The sequence below is a fragment of the Paramormyrops kingsleyae genome, chromosome 7 (genome assembly GCF_048594095.1).
Source record: "Paramormyrops kingsleyae isolate MSU_618 chromosome 7, PKINGS_0.4, whole genome shotgun sequence".
In the NCBI taxonomy this organism is placed as follows: Eukaryota; Metazoa; Chordata; class Actinopteri; order Osteoglossiformes; family Mormyridae; genus Paramormyrops; species Paramormyrops kingsleyae.
In genome coordinates, this window is record NC_132803.1 from 29,926,367 (window position 1) to 29,943,836 (window position 17,470).

Here is a 17,470-nt window from a genome sequence, read left to right on the forward strand (position 1 = left end):
TTGAAGCAACTAATCCAACTTTGCTTTTCATGTAGGTCAATCAGGAGTCATTTTAGCGACACGACACAGCTAGAGGGGTGAACGAAAGAGAGACGGAGAGAAGGAACGGGAGACAGAGAGGGCAATGGAGCGGTATAAAGCAAGAGATTCTTTTGAGGATTTATTCCTTGTTGCCGCCCCAGATGAAAGGACCTGCAGTATTAAAGTAAAGGTCAAATCACAGGAAGCATAAAGCAAGACGAAGGTGTTTTTTCACGCGTGGCAAGGTAACATCATCCCTAACAGTCTGATGTCACGCGTGTCCCAGCTTGGTGCTTTGTCGATGTACTGTGACTAATCCATGAGTATTCCGATATCCTCACTCCTTAGCCTAATTAAAACAGGATTAGCCGGCATGGAGTCCGCAGCCACTTCGACTTGCACTGCCTTCGCTGCTTCACCCCCCACTTTTCCCAGGATAATCAGGCCTCAAGAAATTGATCATCCAGGAGGCTCCTTCTTGGACCGCTGCCCAAAAGAAATCATAGTAGGTCACTCCGACCACACGGTAGGGCGCTGTGCCGAGCCCTGACCCCCCCCCCCCTCCCTACTGCCCTCTCCCCCATGACTGACACCGCTGTTCCTTACATCTACTCTGGGCTCGCTCCATCTAGCCTGTCGGCCCAGACCCTGTTACTGAGAAACAATTAAACTCCCCCTATCCCTTGCAGATGTGCATCAAGGAGACACAGTTGTGGTCTAAGCAAACTCTGTATTAAAAGATTATTACACAGGAATTTGTTTAACCCTCTGCTTGAAGGTCACAACACTCAACCTTTTTTGGCATAACATGATTGAAAAAAAAAGCAGACCTGAATGTGCCACATAGCCAGCGCATCCGTCTTCAGGCTGTCCTGAGCCTTATATAATATAGAAATATGTTTTTAACGGTACATAGTGAAATGGGTTATTGATAAAAACGTACTTGCTCTTGTCTTGCTGCAGAAAAAAAGGAGTGCTCGTGGGACTATGGTTGGACCACATCTATAAGTGCTGAATGTCAAATACATGGGCGTCGCCGCCATTAAATCTGAGGGGGACGTGTCCCCCTCACATTTCATAATTATTCGTTTGGATCCCCACATTTTACATAAAATATTAATTTTATCTCAATGGAAATTGAAATTTATTTAGGTAAAGATCCAACATAACAAAAAAACCAATATGTCTATATCTTGGTATAAGGCTGTTCATGCGATTTGAGACCACACAGATCCTTAATATTACTGATTTATTCATTGTAGATATTGGTTAGATATTAATTAGTTACATGACTTAAAATGGATCATTTAGCCACTGGACATCATAAAAACCAACTAGTGATACATATTTGGAACTGTATCATAAAACCTAGTGAAATGTAACAATTTCCTTTTAAGCGTGAATAACAGAGTGCAAAATTGCCATTTCTTCTATGTTTCGGGAAAAAAACTTAAGCTTAAAAAATGTGTAGCCCGGAAAAAAATCAACATTGAATTTGTTCTGAAATCAGCGTCATACATTACATGACAAAACGAAAAAATACAGCTGGTACAACCGTATGTGGTTATCGGTACAATATTGGGTTGGACTGTCAGAACTCCTTCCTTTTGAATGGGTGGATGGAGCAATACCGGATTCCGTGTTATCTGTATTAAGCAGGCACGTGCAGAGGGGGGGGGGGGCGGAGGGTGCTTGAGCACCCGCCCCTTTCCTCCAGGATGCCTCAAGTGCCCTTTTCTTGGGTTCTTTTTTGTTGTTGTTGTTGTTGTTTTTTTAATGTGTATGTGCGTATGGAGTAGGTGGGTTGTTGTCTTTGCCCCTCAACAATAAAATGTAACTATTAATCTCAATTTTGCTAAATAAAAGGATCTGGCTTGCATCAGTCACATGACTTCCATTAACCAATGCTCGCCCTTGAGGGCAGAGCGCGCTCGTTACGAGCCGGGTACGAGCTCGCAAAGTGCACGCGCATTTTCTGCAGGCTGGGTGGTGCGGAGCTGGAGGAGAAGCAGGCAAATTAATTGGAAGGTGCAGACTGCAACAAAACAGTAAATAGGGTGTACAGCGCACACTATAGTCTATAACAACAAATCAATTGAAATAAATGAGCGTGCTGTTTGTGCAACAGCGCGACAAACATTACCTGTCCTTTTATGAACTGCACAAGTAGTGGTGGTCATTAACTGCTAGCTAACTCAGTAACTGGGTAAGGGTGTTACAAGGCGGTCTGTAGCTCTGTCCACCGTTTTAGGGAACATGTTATGCTTTAAAGTAAGTTACAGGACTTTTCCCTTCTTTTCTGGAGGGCTTTTATTTCACTAAAAACTATCTAATATGGATATATCCACATAATTCCATATTAGATTCGTCATGAATGTGAGTTGTTGTTATTCAGCCTGTTCTATCTTTTTTAACTTTGAGCACCCGCCCCTTTAAACGTCTCTGCACGGCCCTGGTATTAAGGTCTACCATCTGTAGTCAATTTCCTCCTGAATTCAATAAACATGTCGTTGGAAAAACTGGCGCCTCTAAATTGTTCGTAGTCTGCGGGTTTGTGTATGTACACTGAGACAGACTGGTATCCCCCCAACCCCTTGTCCAGGCCCGTTATGGCATATCGGGAGACGGCAGAATTCCTGACGGGCCGCTTCGTTGTTGCGCCGGTCAGAAACAAATGAATTTCACAAGTTAACTTTTGAGTCGGTCGGAAACAAAATCATTTTACAATTTTAAATTTCTACAACAACGCTTCAAAATGTTAAACAGCGAGGTTTCCCACGCACGCACACACACACACACACACACACACACACAATAGACCACGTTTGCATGATCGCAACTAATCGCTTGCTATTGCTAATCACTGGAGGTTTCAAACGATGGATGTTAGAAAGAGACTAGGCGGGGCTTAAAAAAATCAGACTACTTGAACAGTTCACTCTTTTTACTTTAACAGTTTAATTATTTATTCTTGAAATTTCAGTTATAAAATTAACTTCCCGGGCTGAAAATGAGTCCCCCTCCGTGCTTGCCAGTGCCTCATACCTCTTGGCATAGGTGTCTGACCCTATATCCAAAAATTCATCCCGACTCGGGTATCGGTAGCTAGATTCCATCTACCGGGGGGGCGGAAGCAAACTTCGAGGGGGGTTCAGACTCGTCATTTTAGTAACCCGCTGCATGTCTGATCGGTAACAAACTAATTTGTTAGCGCACACAGGGAGAGTGTCAAACCCGTAATTATTCTAGGCTACTTGGCTACCTCCCTGCTGTGTAAGGTAAGTGCTATGGGAAATCAGTGGTGAACTTGGTCTAGGAAGAGCTTCTTTCAGTAACTAACCTGTAATTTAATATGACATTGGTGTTACTATAGGATGCCATCATGGGGTGGAAATTGGGTGTGTTGGGTGAGCACCAACGTGTAAATGAGGGGGGGGGGAGGGTTAGCGACGGTAATAATTGTCGACCTGATCGTTGGCGAAGGTAAAAATTATTCATTTAACAATCTCTTTTGGGTGGGCAGACGTTTGGGAAGCCACGGCCTTGTAACATAATGTAGGCTATAACAATTATACCCGGGAAGTTCATGTCGCCCAGGGTGTGACCTTAACTGGCTGAGACAGACTCCATGCTTACCAGCGAAGATGGATGGATGAAAGTCGGCCGTGAATATACATTTTATACAGGCCTATTCTGGTTTTCTTATTTTTTCTTTATTGCTTTTAATTCCTCTGGCACCTTTTTTTGTAAAGCCGTTTATAAACCCAAATAGCTGCCAGTGTTATGTGTAAAAGAAACGCGCGAATGCCGGTAAACGGCCCCCAAAGGCTTGCTGATTCAGCCACAAGGCGTGTGAGACGTGACTCTGCGGTGCCCCCCAGTCTCTTAAATGGACCACCCCCCTACCCCGCCGACCACGTGGTTTCCGGTGTTTGTGTACGACGTGAATTTGGTGTATGGCAGTGCGACAATCGGGGCTGTGCTGTATTCGGACGCCTGGGCCACGTAGGGGAGTGATCGTAACAGGGCGATCATGCATGAACAAGAAATGACGGCGCAGAAAAAGGGGCGAGTGACAGGTAACTGAACACTTTCGCAATGTTTCGTTTTTACGGGTAGTATGCTTTAAGTTAGGAGCCGTGTTTTGGTTTGCGTGCGAGTTAAGTTATTCGAAACTGCCCGTTACACAGCTACCGTCCCAAAGCACTACTGCACTTTAAATATGCTAAATTTAAAGTAGCCTTTGTTTAAGGTTTCTTTTCGAAGTTAATCCAGTTATTTTTTTTACTGTACAAAGATCTTTATAGTTTATTTTAAAAGACATGCATTTATTCAGTTTATTTGTATTTTGAAGTACATCGAGCAGTTTGGAATACGAGCGCACTTAAACTAGCATAATGTGATTACATTAGAAATGTGGAGGAGCATTCATTTTTAAGTTAACAATAGCATAAAGTTACGCTTTTTTGCTCCCAGCACAGTGTAATATTTCTGTCTTCTCCCTGACAACTTTTGACTACAATTCGTAGGTTCATGCAGATTTGCCAATCACGGTTCTGATGCAGGTAACTAAATGGGTTTTTGGAGGGAAACGGATGCATGCTTAGTGAAATTCAATTAGGGGAGTGCAAGAAACTTGTGATTCACTAAACCCAGCCCCACAGCTGATTTTACTCCATGTTCTAACTTCCGTGCACGGCATGTGCATTCCTGTATGGCTCGTGACCCCAGTAAATAACAAAAGGTCAACTACTTTTAGTCTGAGCCGGAGCTGGATATAGCGATATGGGTATAGCTGCAGCCCCCTTCTCTGGCTCTGGAAAAGGAGGCCCAGAGCTGAACAATGCCCCCCCCTGTGTTACAGTGCACCAGGAATCTGACGGTGGCATCGGTGTGTGTGGCTGGCTGCTGGTGCTGTTCTCCATCCTGTTAACCTTGCTGACCCTGCCTCTCTCCATATGGATGTGCATCAAGGTACAAGGAACAATACCCTCCCCCCCCCAAAAAAAAGTAAAAAAAATAGTCACAGGTTTAGTTTTCGGCATATATCCTGCCTCCAGTCCCACAATTCCAGGTCCGCTCATTTTTATATCATGCAAATGTGTCTGAAATTGCAGTCACAGTTTGTGAGGAGGGCTGTTTTATTGGTCCTGAGTGACTTACCAGTCACATCTCACACCATGTAGCTGGAGTAGTAAACAGCATCAAGCACCAGCGGGGTATTAAACAAAGCAGGATTTTCCAGTTAGCTAGATAACTTAAGCCAAACGTGGAAACTGTCCAGTAGGAGGAGAGGTAAGTGACATTCCTATTGGACAATCCTTGCATTTGGCTCCAGTCAAACCCCCCAAAAAATCCTGCATAGGGTTTTACGTTAGGATGGGAAACATATTTTAAAATTGCCTGTGCTCCTTTTTTTATATAGTCTTACTATATAGTTTTTCTTGGCCACCTATCAGCCACGCGTCATAGACAGAATTCGGCACAAGACTGGCCTGGTGCCCGCAGAGTCTTTTCCTTGGGTCTCATTCCAATTCCTGCCGCATGCCCAGCGGCTCTCACAGCCCCGATTCCCACAGATCCTGAGTGCATGCTGTTTACAAACGGCGCAAGAGCACTTCTCACTGGACAAAAAAAAAATGTCATCGTAACAGGAAGGAATCTGTTGAAATCTGCTTTAAATCTGATGCATTATGAGGAAGCTAAGGCAAGCGTATGTTTGGTTTCAGCATTGTTTAGGATCAAATCAGCCCGAGCTCTCCGCACCCCTAAATGCACACGGTTCTCCAACAATATTGGTAGGGTTAGGGGTTGGGCAATATGGACCAAAAACCATATCTCGATATAGGCAGAATAGCGATAAAGAAAATATTGGAATTTTCTGTGAAGTGGGCTAAATGTTTCATTCTAAGGTAAAGCCACATGTAAGATATCACAAACATTTATTAAAACAGTGCGGTCAAAACAAAATGCAAAAACTGGGCTTCCTTTCCTGTTTGCAAATATACAACTGTAACTATTCAACGCAGACAATATTATTGCAAACGGAAGTCTCAGAATCAAAACAAAAATTAATTATGCTGATATTAGCAGCCTCAGCCTAAAACCATTTCATTCCACTATGTCTACCAACAGTATTTTTAAAAAATCAGCATAATTTGAAAATGACATTGCTTTTGAAACAGAAGGTGAATGTCTATGAACAGAAAACTAAAATCCAAATCTAAAACCTATTTGGGAAATGGCTCTAAAAGCAGAAGCCTGCCAACCACTGAAATGCACTTACTAGCTAGAAGGACATTAATTTTAAGTTCCTATATTTTTAACCGTTGAACCATTTGCCAGTGTTTTAAAATTAAATGAATCAGGTTGCAGTGATTCCTCACCTCTCCCCTCTGTCAGCTTCCCTGTGAGATGCCACTAACTGGATGGTTTGATTTTAACTGTAAATTCTGGTATTCTGTGTGATGTCCCAACCAAACCGCTCGCATTGTTTACGACCAGGAAGGAATACCCTAATTTTAACGCGCGATAAAAGTACAGATGATCCCCTACTTACGAACTTTCAGAAATACGAACAAAGAGGACTGTAAGTTCAAATTGTGTTCGTTGGGATCCCATTTCCTATCCGCAACATCAATTTTTTTTTCTGCGCGTCAATTCCGCCTAGTACGACTTCTGGCCACTACTCCCACTGCGCAGCAGCGTAGCGTGTGAACTCCCAGCATCCTAGTTCTTGGTACTTCCGTATACCCTTAAAATGATGTTAAATAACGACTTATGAACATTTCAAGTTACGAACGACCATTCGGAATGTATCTCGTTCTTAAGTAGAGGAGTGTCTGTATATCGATATATTACAATAGTATTGTCATCCCATAACTTGTTTTGAAAATGTATCGATATACCACAAAAATGTAATGCACCACCCAGCCCCTGTAGGGATCCATTCAATGAGTATAAAGCAACATAAATCAGTATTAGGCAGAGATCGAATTTATCGACGGCAAAAGCCGCCGTGCCTTAGCAATTTGCCGTGCTGCCCTGAATATTTACAAGTTCTTGCCGGCAGATACTTGCAGTGCCCTCTTCCTCAGTTGCCTTTGTGCCCTATTGTGTATGTTTAGATCATAATAAACTTATGAAATCAAGAACAAGTTCTTCCGTTTTTTACTTCTCTGTCGCCATGTCCATGATGTCTGGGTTGATAAGCGCATCCCATAATTTTACGTTAGCCACGCCTCCATGGTTAAATTATTCAGAGCGGCTATTCTAGCCAATGCTTACCTCCCTCCGAAACTAATAGCAACATGTTCATAGAATAGGGAGGGTGAGAAGGTTTAGAAGTTCTTTTGAAAATAACCACATTTTTTAGGCAATTTCGCTGGTTATGCATGTCTTTCCCAATCATACCGCATCTATTGTTATGGAAATTATCTGTCATTACTTGACGTTGTAATAATTTATAATAGACTGTAATAATTCATAGAAGATTGAAATAATTGATACCAGATGTGCATTGAATTGAAGTGAAAACGGAGAAGGAGTTAGAGCATAAACTGTACTGTCCTGCAGTCCTTCGTAGTGGCTCGCGGAAGTGTTGCGGGACAGTTCGTAGTGGCTCGCGGCACTGGGCGGGACAGTTCATAGTGGCTCGCGGCACTGGGCGGTACAGTTAGCGAGTGGCTCGGGACAGTGTTTGAGTGGCTCGACAGTCGGTATAGTTAGTTATAAAAAGTTAGTTGGCTTGAATATGGTCACTCATGCATTATTTTGAAGTTCTGTTAGTCATGTTAGTGTTCAATGTCTCAGTAAAAAAAAATGTTCATTAAATTAAAGTTTTTATCACTGACAATAGCTGGTTCTGTTTTTTTTCATAAAACATTTCGTCATTACTGAGTAGGTGAATGAAGGCAACAGCATCTTTTTTTCAATAGCTAGTCTAACACTATTTCACAGGGTGCTAATGCATTTATTGCCCTTGAAAATGTCAGAATGCTAAATATTTCATGTGTCCGGCTATATACCTTTTTGCCTCAGTGCCCTGGCCAGTAATTCTTGATTGCCTTGGTGCCCTCCGAACCTACGGGAAAATGCCTTAGTGCCCTCCTATGTTTGAGGGGATAAAAGGCAAACATTGCTGTGCCCCCCGAACAAAGTAATTCTACCCCTGATTAGGTACTATAATTATTACATGCAGACGCAACTTCTCCCAGCTGGCCATATCCAAATCTATGCCTATGAGCTGAGGTCACACTCACAGGAGAAGATTCTTAGGAAATTTTGAAAAAATTAGCAAAAGTACTCATAATCTCACTGAAAAGCAGTGACAGGTTAAGAAGATACCCTTCACGGTTTCTGCGTTTGACCTGAAACGTTGCATAGAAATTCTCCCTCAAGCATTAGCTACCACGCAAAATCTCACTTACAGGGTTATTGAATAAACAGTTTATTCTGCTGGATGCTTGGCTCCTTACAGACTTGCTTTACACCAGGCAACAAAAACAGTAAAGTGAGAGTGGGCAGAGTGGAGTGTTGTGCTCTTTTGTGGGGGGGGGGCTGGCGAGACTGACTGGCGGTTTCCTTGCGTTCCGCAGATCGTGAAGGAGTACGAACGTGCCATCATCTTCCGTCTGGGCCGGATCATCCGTGGTGGTGCCAAAGGACCAGGTATGAGCGATGGTCCCCCCCCCCCCCCCCCCCCCCCCCCCACCGTTTACTCAGTGGAAAGTACAAGGTGGTTAGGAGCCACAGACTTTCAAATTGAATTTATCTTTCTCGCCCACAGTTTCAGGTGGGTGGGCAGACGGGTTTGCTTGTTTTCTATGGTTGTTTAGATCTTCTGACCAATGCTGAGGGGCAGGGAAAGTAAAGCTCATGCATGTTGAGGTGCTTGTTTGCAGCTGCAACTCTGCAGTCTTAGTTTGCAAGAAACTGGGCTGTTGCTGCTAGTAAAGTAAGCTGTTCCCAGACCAGAGCTTATATATATAAAATCTGTACTTTGCAGGATGTTTTCATTAAGGTCAACCCAGAGGCAGTTCCAGAGTTCTTAAATAAAACCAGTGTAGTAAATCACTTCATTTAGAATTTTCTGATTTGTAGACGATCTCATTAATGCTGCCTCTGTATTTTGAGGTTCTACCTTCTCAGGATTTATTTATAGTTTGTGTTTTTAAATAATTATAAACTTTAATATGTGACTTAGGCTTTACAATGACATAGTGCAAACTCAGATGAAAAGGACAACCTATTGAGGTATTACATTTCTGGCAGCATGATGATTCACTGGTTGGCGTTTCGGTCTTTACCCCTGGTTTTTGCCCGTTTTCTCTCTACACAGCATAGCAGTGGTGGGTAATGCAGCACCACTGGACTTTTCGTTACCATTCAGCAAAATCAGCAACACTGATGCTTTGGCAAAGAGACAGACTAAGCGCACATATCAGGCTTCGTCTTGGTAGCATTGTGAACGTGGAATGATAGACAGGTTTGTTTAATTTAATGACATTTATTTAAGCGATATTTCTGTTTTTGAGAAAGCAGGGACAGCCGATACTTGGCGGTTAAGGCTTTAATCTGAAGGAGCAAACAATGAAATTCCTCTGCTGACTCTGAGATTCGAACCAGTAACATTTGGATGACAGGCGTGGCGTCTTGGCCCACTGAGCCTGGATTGTAATACTTACAGTCATTCGTCAACTTGCATCCTATCGAGTAACGTCCAATCGTTCTTGCGTCCTGAAGTCTCTTAAGAGCCTTAACATAAAATTTGAGAGATGTCTGATACAGATGTAGCAAGAACCAAAACAAACAGATTGTACTGCCACTAGAATGCTGTAGTTAAATGTGTGCAATGTTGTATCTTATGTTGCACAATACATTTGACCTCTCCTATAGTGATTGAGAGATGTCCAAATCGACTTGGGTCCTCACTTCTGAGACACAATGCCAACGCAAGTCGATGAATACCCATATAGTGTTTTATGCTAGGGTATGCTTGTTACTTTCTTCTTAGCGAATGCCATTTTTTGATTAAAACAAACAGATTTTTGACCATGCAAGTAGCATGGAATTACAATGATACATTTGTTGGCTTCTGATAAGGGACCGATTCTACTGCAGCAAATGACACTAATGACCTTTGAATGTGTTTTACTGCTGCATCTGGGTGGATTTTTATACACCATACACGAGCCAGAGGAAGCCGTTTGGACCCCGTAAATACGGAGAAGGCTTCTGTTTCATCCTCGTATTTCCTGAGATGTCCACAGACTTCTCGTCTTCTACTTTTACTCCGGTGGTGTTTTTAGGCAGGGCATGTGTGACCGGAAGTTTTGGTTTAAGTGACTTTTTCCTTGGCCAGCTAACATCAGCAGAATGGATTCTGCCTTGTCTGCAGTTTGTGTGTGCAGACTCATTTTTCACAGGCAAGCCCAGATACGCTGCTGTGGCGTCATTTACCGGCGGTGCCCAAATTATTTATTTGTTTGTTTTTCTGTTTATGAAAATGAAGCTCTTGGAAAGATTACTATGAAATGTTGGTCTACTTTATTAATTTCTTCTGGGAGCTGGGGAGTTGCAGGATACGAAAGTATATTCTCACATGCCAAATGTTCTCATAATGATATTTGGGTTATGTGGTGTCAGGATGGCTCAGAAATAATCGCCTTCACTCTCTCCATTCTGTGATGGGTTTGCATCCCACCATTGACTCAAACACATTGCAGTAGTTACCAAGTCTGAAGAAACGTGAAGGTTCATATTCCTGTGTGCTTGTGTGCATTTCCGCAGGTCTGTTCTTCATCCTGCCCTGCACTGACAGTTTCATCAATGTGGATATGCGAACCATCACTTTTGATATCCCCCCCCAGGAGGTACGGCTACGGGCAGCAGTTTCCCATCAGCCCCTGGGGCCTCTATCTGACACTGGGAATCCACCCCCCCGCCACAGACACACTCAGTCACAGTTCACGGACAGCTGGCAGCTGTAAAGTGGCATGGAGTGATGCGCTTACAGACATGCCATCCGCGACTGCAGTGGGGGGTTGGGGGTGTGGGGGGGTATCCATTCTGTCACGGTAGTTCCTTTTTCCTGGGTGATGACAGCGAGGCTCTCAGACGTCTTCATCAAACACTGAACATCGCTGTGTGATTTTTCAGCTTCATGACTTATCAAAGTGATGAATAACCAAACTGAAATAACATTTCAATTAATTTTCACCGTGGGTGTCCAACCCTGGTCCTTCAGAGACACTGGCCATGTGGATTTTCAGTCCAATTCATATCAGCCTTTATCAAATTTCAGTTATTTAATAAAATACGTTAGATTGGATTTGAATGGTGAATCACCTCACCTGGATCTCTAGGTGCCAATAATTAAAATGACTCTGGAGACTTAGTCCTGGGCGTGGTGAACTCGCCGTTATGTGTTGGCCATTTATAATTGCAATATTTATGCATTAGAAAGTACGTTGATTAGCCATTTTGATCAATGCATATTTCGTTTTCATGCTGAATCTGACCTTTTCACTGCAGAGATCCAGACTGAAATAGAAGCCACTAGGAAATTGGCCGAGTTCTTTGCATCTGGACGTTTTGCTGAAAATGCTGAACCACTGCAGTCCAAGTGATCCTCCTTGGACTTGTTGCATTGGCTTTTGATTTGGCAGGCCTCGTCCCTTTCTTCAATTGAACAGTTGGCCACTGATTAATACTGTTGAGGCTTCAGATAGCTGCTCCAGAGTTCACCGCAATGGCCGCGTGTCGCTCCTGATGTGACCTTTTGACCTCCGTTCCATTGCCTGCTAAGCATGTCCACCCTGTGCCCCCCCTCCAACCACCAGGTGTTGACGAAGGACTCGGTGACGGTGAGCGTAGACGGGGTGGTGTACTACCGGGTGCAGAACGCCACCCTTGCTGTCGCCAACATCACCAACGCGGATGCCGCCACCCGCTTGCTGGCTCAGACCACCCTGCGCAACGTCCTGGGCACCAAGAACCTGGCAGAGATCCTGTCTGACCGGGAGGAGATTGCTCACAGCATGCAGGTACGACATAAGAGGCTGTGTGAGATTCAGGACCTCCTAGAGACTTTAGCTGTAGATAGTTATGGCTGATTTCCAAGCAGTTTTGTTCCTTGTAACTATCAGAATGACTTCCAAAATGTATCTCTGTGAAATTCTCTGAGGCTGCAAAGAACTGCTTGGTTATAGGACCAGTACTGGTACTGTTAAGTGAGTGAGGGATGTAGGGAACACATGGGACACACTAGCCCCCTTCTCTGCCCTGCCGTAGTCCACTTTGGATGAAGCCACGGATGACTGGGGCATCAAGGTAGAGCGAGTGGAGATCAAAGATGTCAAGCTGCCCCTGCAGCTCCAGAGGGCCATGGCAGCCGAGGCGGAGGCAACGCGGGAGGCACGGGCCAAGGTGGGCTCCCATCCTAGAAGCACGATGACAGACTGTGTGACGTGATTTAGTCATGTGACGACTCTGCCTTACTTGCCCTCTTTATACCACATGTCGATACTCACAGTGCCGGGATTTTTGTCACATTGCTTTACTGAGATCTTCTGTTTGATCTTAAATTAGTTCCCCTGGTACTTATAGACCTAAATCAAGTCAACTTCAGTTCATATTACAGGGCTCCAGACTATGACCATTTAGTCGCTTTTTGCAACTATTTTTGGAGACAACGTAACTAAACTTTATAACTAGGCGCGCCAGTGTGACTTGCAAATATGCATTTGTTTGTTTATTTTTAAAAAATGATTGTCGTATGTCGCATGAAACACCCAGAGAGGGCGAGAATTGGTGTATGAGCAAGATAAGGCGCTTTCCCATCGAGGAAACTTTTTTTCCAGAACCGCAGGCACTCAGTCCGATTGTAGTCCCTCGTAGGCGCTTCTGGGTTGGGGCTGTCTTGCTGAAGCACCTGTGCTACCTTGGAAGTTGAAGAGAGAGAAGCAGCTGGGCAAAAATTGGGCAGATGGAATTGTTTTGTTTTAGTACCTCAGTTACATTTAATGCATTGCCGAATACGTTTTTGCTTGTATCTCCATATTTCTTCATCACAAAATTTGATCAATAACCAATATATTTTGGTCTAATATTACTGGTGCTCACAGAATAACATTTCATAGTTTTTATTCTGTGGAAAATTAAAGATCGATCTCCTGGCCAGATATAATAATGTATTTTAAGCATGTCATCAGTTGCATAAATAAAAAATAAATATATGGCTGTATCCCATTTTGGTCGCGATCCATTGCCCCAGTAATTAACAAATTAATCTAACAAAATGACTTATTCATCCTCCATTGTTTTGGGATGGCGGTGTATCTTCCAATAAAGTTACATGTGAAGCTTAAGAAGAGCTTTCTGCAGCTCCAGCCCCCACGCTTGTTTGCCGTAAAGGTACCGGTTCCTGGTGTACGGTGAAAAAGCGACAGGTGAAAGTGGCCGGGAGCTACAAAAGTTGATATTGCCTAGAACTGGATTCTTGAATTTCAGTGGGAAAGTACCTCGTGAAACATTCGTAAAGCACAAAAGTAGCATAATTGTGGGCAGTGGTGGCCTAATGGTTGTAAATTTGTTTTTGTTTTAAAGAAGCACCATTTAACTTAATGACTTTTCTTCTCGTAAGCACTACTTCACTCTGTGACTTTTTCCTTTTAAAATAGAACATCATATGATTATTTCTGTAAATTGTATATTTATTAGGCTACCAAAGCATTTATCAGAAATAACGTTACGATGGGAAAAAATAAGCCAACAAAAGTATATCTTGCATTGCATGTCGATTTAAGTGGTGTGCCAAAATTTTGTGCAGGTGCTCCTAAATTTTTCAATACGGAGCCCCAGTGCAACTACATTGGTACCTCAGAACTCAAATTTAATCCGTTCAGACCTCCGGATCGAATCCTAAAAAGTTGGAGTTGTGATCGAATCTTCCCCATAAGAAATAATGGAAAACCAATTAATTGGTTCCCGGCTCCAAAAAATTACACCTAAATATGCTTTTTTGTTTTTAGCATTTAAACACAAAATGAACCGGATAAAACAAGAAGAGCATATACTGTACTCAACACATCTAAGCACATTTATCAAAACAGTAATTTGTAAAGTAAGAAAATAAATGTATCCAAGCAATGTGTCCTGCCCCGATCGTCCGATCCTTCCGTGTGCCACGTCCTCCCCATTAACCCCGTGTGGAATCCCCGTATGATCAGCTGTTTCTGGTTGTTGTCATTAGCCCTCTGTATTTCGTCCGCGTTTCAGTTTGTTTCCGGTCATTGTATTGTCCGTCTGCGTTTTGCCTGCCTTACCTGTAATTAAACCCCGTATTCCCCGATACCCTGACGACTGCACCTTTGTCTCCGTTCTGTCCCCGCTCAGCACAACAATATTATTATAATTAAAAGTATTAATGGTTTATTATTAATATTAAATAAAGATTTCTTATTCATTATTTTTTCATTGTATTTTATTATATAATAATTCCTGTTACTGTCTATCATTGTCTAAATGTATTTTTACTGTCTAAATATATGTATTCAGTTAGTGTAAACATGCACGGTGCTATTACAGTGAATGCGAGGCTGAGACTGAAGCTTTAATCTTTGTTTCCGCTGAGAAACGTGCTGCGTGACTCATTTCCCCGCGCGTACAAGTTATCTTAGGTCGGCGTTCACGGTTTGACTTCTGAGATTCAGATTGAGCTCTAGGTAATTTTTTTTCGAACTGGTTGGTTCGACTTAAGAAATTTGAGTTCTAATGAGTTCCAGAACTGAGGTACCGCTGTAGTTGAAAAAGTTAGTCTGGAGCACTGTGTCACTGATTCCACATCAGGCATTTGTCTGGTTTTATGTGTCAGGCAGTGAGAGGTTGCATATGGTTCATGCAGGAAGTGCCATCGTTAGAAGCTTTGTACTGTTACGGTAGTTCTGAATTCCCAAGAAACACCTCACTGCATGTCCACTTCCTCTTCTGAAAAGTACCACAAAATTTGAGATGCATCTAAACCAATGCTCAATGCAACATATGAAAGGCAAAATTAATATATTACTTGGGGATGGAGACTAACTCGCATCTCCTGTCATTCGCGTATCTTGCCCCTCCTCCCGTCCCTCCCCATGTCTTTGCCCGTGTATCCCTTCCCGCTACGCTCTGCAGGTGATCGCGGCGGAGGGGGAGATGAACGCCTCCCGGGCTCTGAAGGAGGCCTCCCTGGTCATCGCGGAGTCGCCCTCGGCGCTACAGCTACGTTACCTGCAGACGCTAAACACCATCGCCGCCGAAAAGAACTCCACCATCATCTTCCCCCTGCCCCTCGAACTGATGCAGAGTTTCATGAAGCGCTAAGTGGTCGGTCCTTATGGTGTCAGCCATTACAAATGCAGGCTGGTATGTCTGAAGATGTGCATCCAGCTGTTCTGGTTGCTTAGGGCTTGTGGAGTTTCGGGAAATTGTATCATTATATTTCTGTGCACTGATGCATGTCTTTTAGTGTTTATGGAGTGGTATACTGCACGGCCATATCTTATATAGGTTGACTTTGCTTTTTTGTGTAGATATCCATTGCATTATTTTTAAATTCACTTTTATCCAAGTTTTTTTTTGTAATACACTTTTATAACTGAGCCACCTTCAATAAAAATTTGAAGCAGATGTTTCATAATGCTTTTGAAATATTGTGAAGGAAAACAGTGGTGTTCAGAAGCAATAAATGATTTTTTTTAAATGGTTTAACTTTTAGGTAAGTAACCACTTGTTCATTGGAGGATAATTTCAGCATGGAAATGGCAACAGGATGGGTCTCTGGTCTGTCTTAAAAAAAACACGTGGTGAGCATCTTCTTTTTAAAGTTGACATACAGTGAACTGTCTGATCTCCTTGCAGTCCACAGTCTCGATCCAGCCAACTAACTTCTCCAGGGGCCCTAAGCTGACCTGGGTAGGGCTCCCCCCCCCCCTAAGTGGGCCGTTCTGTTTTTGGAGTAAAAATTAGCAGTCAGGTTGGGGGTGGGACCGCGATAGGTAAAATTCACTGATGGGGGGGGGAGGGGTTTATCGCACTGGTGGATCGATTGGCCAAATTCAAGATAAATTATATAATTATAGATAATAATATTTTAACCAAAATTGTTATTTAAATGCTTTAGAGTGAAGCTTTGGTCTATAACTTTTGTTATTAAAAAAAAAAAAAAAAAAAAAGTTGAAATCAGGAAATCAGCATTGGGACCCCCGAGAGTCAGGGGCCTGGCGATTTTCGCCCTCCACCCTCCCTTGAGCTCCACCCCTGGTCTGGATGGATACACGTCAGTCACGTCCTTCGAGCCTCTAGACCTGTTGTATTCGGCCTTCCCTCTGAGAGTTATCTGTAAATCACCTGTTGTCGTGGAGACATGAAGAGAGATCTTTCCGCTAATTATATTGTGTTAACTGTGTGTAGGATTTTTGCTTCTTTCGGAATGCCAGACCTATCCACGTGACCCGGGATGGGAAGATGAGGAGCTTTGGTAGTTTAGTACTTGGGTTGCCTTAATTGGGAGCAGTGAGCCGGAAGTCATGTCAGCTTTAGAGTAGGCAGAGGGGTCTTCTGGTGGATGCTGGGTACAGAAACCTGTGGTCTGGCTGTGGAGGCGCAAACAAACCAGCGACTTCTTCATAACGTTGGCAAATAACTCTGCATGAATGAAGGGGCTCATATCAGACTTTGTCCTACACTGGGATGTCCATGGGATACGTATCTTACACTCCACAGCCGGATCTGACCCGGGGATGACCCTTGTTGACATCTAATCCTCCCCCACCCTGGGAGAGGACCTGCATCAGCCAGTGAAACAGCCACCATATAAAGGGCTGCAAATTTAAAAACTGCTGGATTATCCAGACACTGGTGCCCTTCTGCGCCAGAGTGGGGGCCATGATTTGAACACAGGAAAAAGAATCACCAAAGAATGAGGACCACTCATGTAATAATCAAATACTCATATTCACCAATGGTGTACTTTGACAATTCTGTGGAGGTTACAGACGTGGGGCTTAAATAGATGAGTGGTTCTGCTTCTTTGTTAACAATGGATTCTGCTGGGGAGCAGTTTCTCCTTTTGTTATTCAAATTTGTTATTATTTTCAAAAGTAGTACAGCAGCCCCATAGCATATGCGAGTCAGGTGGAAAAAAAAAGATAAAAGCAATTCCTGGTTAATTCAAAAATCATTCGCTTTTCTAGGGTGTGGGTCCCACCATTCAACAGATAGTTTTTTCATATGCATATAAATGACATGTATGCACCAAGATCATGGAAATCATCAAGCATCAGGTCATCCGGCATCTCTGAAAGACAGATAGGGACTCTCCCTCTTATATACACTTATAACTAAAGTTTTTCCTGTCACCACCAGGTGGCGGCCTACTCCACAATCCTCCTTGGTTGTTTTGCTTAAT

The 17,470-nt window shown here is 43.2% G+C and overlaps 1 protein-coding gene across 2 annotated transcripts; it reads left to right on the forward strand.

Annotated features, from left to right (window-relative positions):
• The first annotated feature begins 3,901 nt into the window (after nucleotides 1-3,901).
• On the forward strand, nucleotides 3,902-15,690 carry LOC111843479 (stomatin-like). Of its 2 annotated transcripts, XM_023811119.2 has the most exons (8): nucleotides 3,902-4,100; nucleotides 4,551-4,586; nucleotides 4,886-4,995; nucleotides 8,619-8,691; nucleotides 10,813-10,895; nucleotides 11,865-12,068; nucleotides 12,316-12,450; nucleotides 15,196-15,690. In XM_023811119.2, the coding sequence occupies exons 1-8, from the start codon at nucleotides 4,055-4,057 to the stop codon at nucleotides 15,382-15,384; spliced, it is 876 nt and encodes a 291-aa protein (XP_023666887.1). In that variant the 5' UTR covers nucleotides 3,902-4,054; the 3' UTR covers nucleotides 15,385-15,690. The 2 variants fall into 2 exon arrangements, with proteins under 2 accessions (XP_023666887.1, XP_023666888.1); XM_023811120.2 differs by lacking the exon at nucleotides 4,551-4,586 and having other exon boundaries at nucleotides 3,925-4,100.
• Nucleotides 15,691-17,470: the final 1,780 nt, after the last annotated feature.

What these genes read in the sequence shown, in the direction of transcription:
- LOC111843479 (XM_023811119.2), top strand. Translation starts at nt 4,055, where the DNA reads ATGCATGAACAAGAAATGACGGCGCAGAAAAAGGGGCGAGTGACAG. An exon ending in CAATCACGGTTCTGATGCAG is followed by an intron (nt 4,587 to 4,885) that starts GTAACTAAATGG and finishes CCTGTGTTACAG; the next exon opens with TGCACCAGGAATCTGACGGT. An exon ending in CGCGGGAGGCACGGGCCAAG is followed by an intron (nt 12,451 to 15,195) that starts GTGGGCTCCCAT and finishes TACGCTCTGCAG; the next exon opens with GTGATCGCGGCGGAGGGGGA.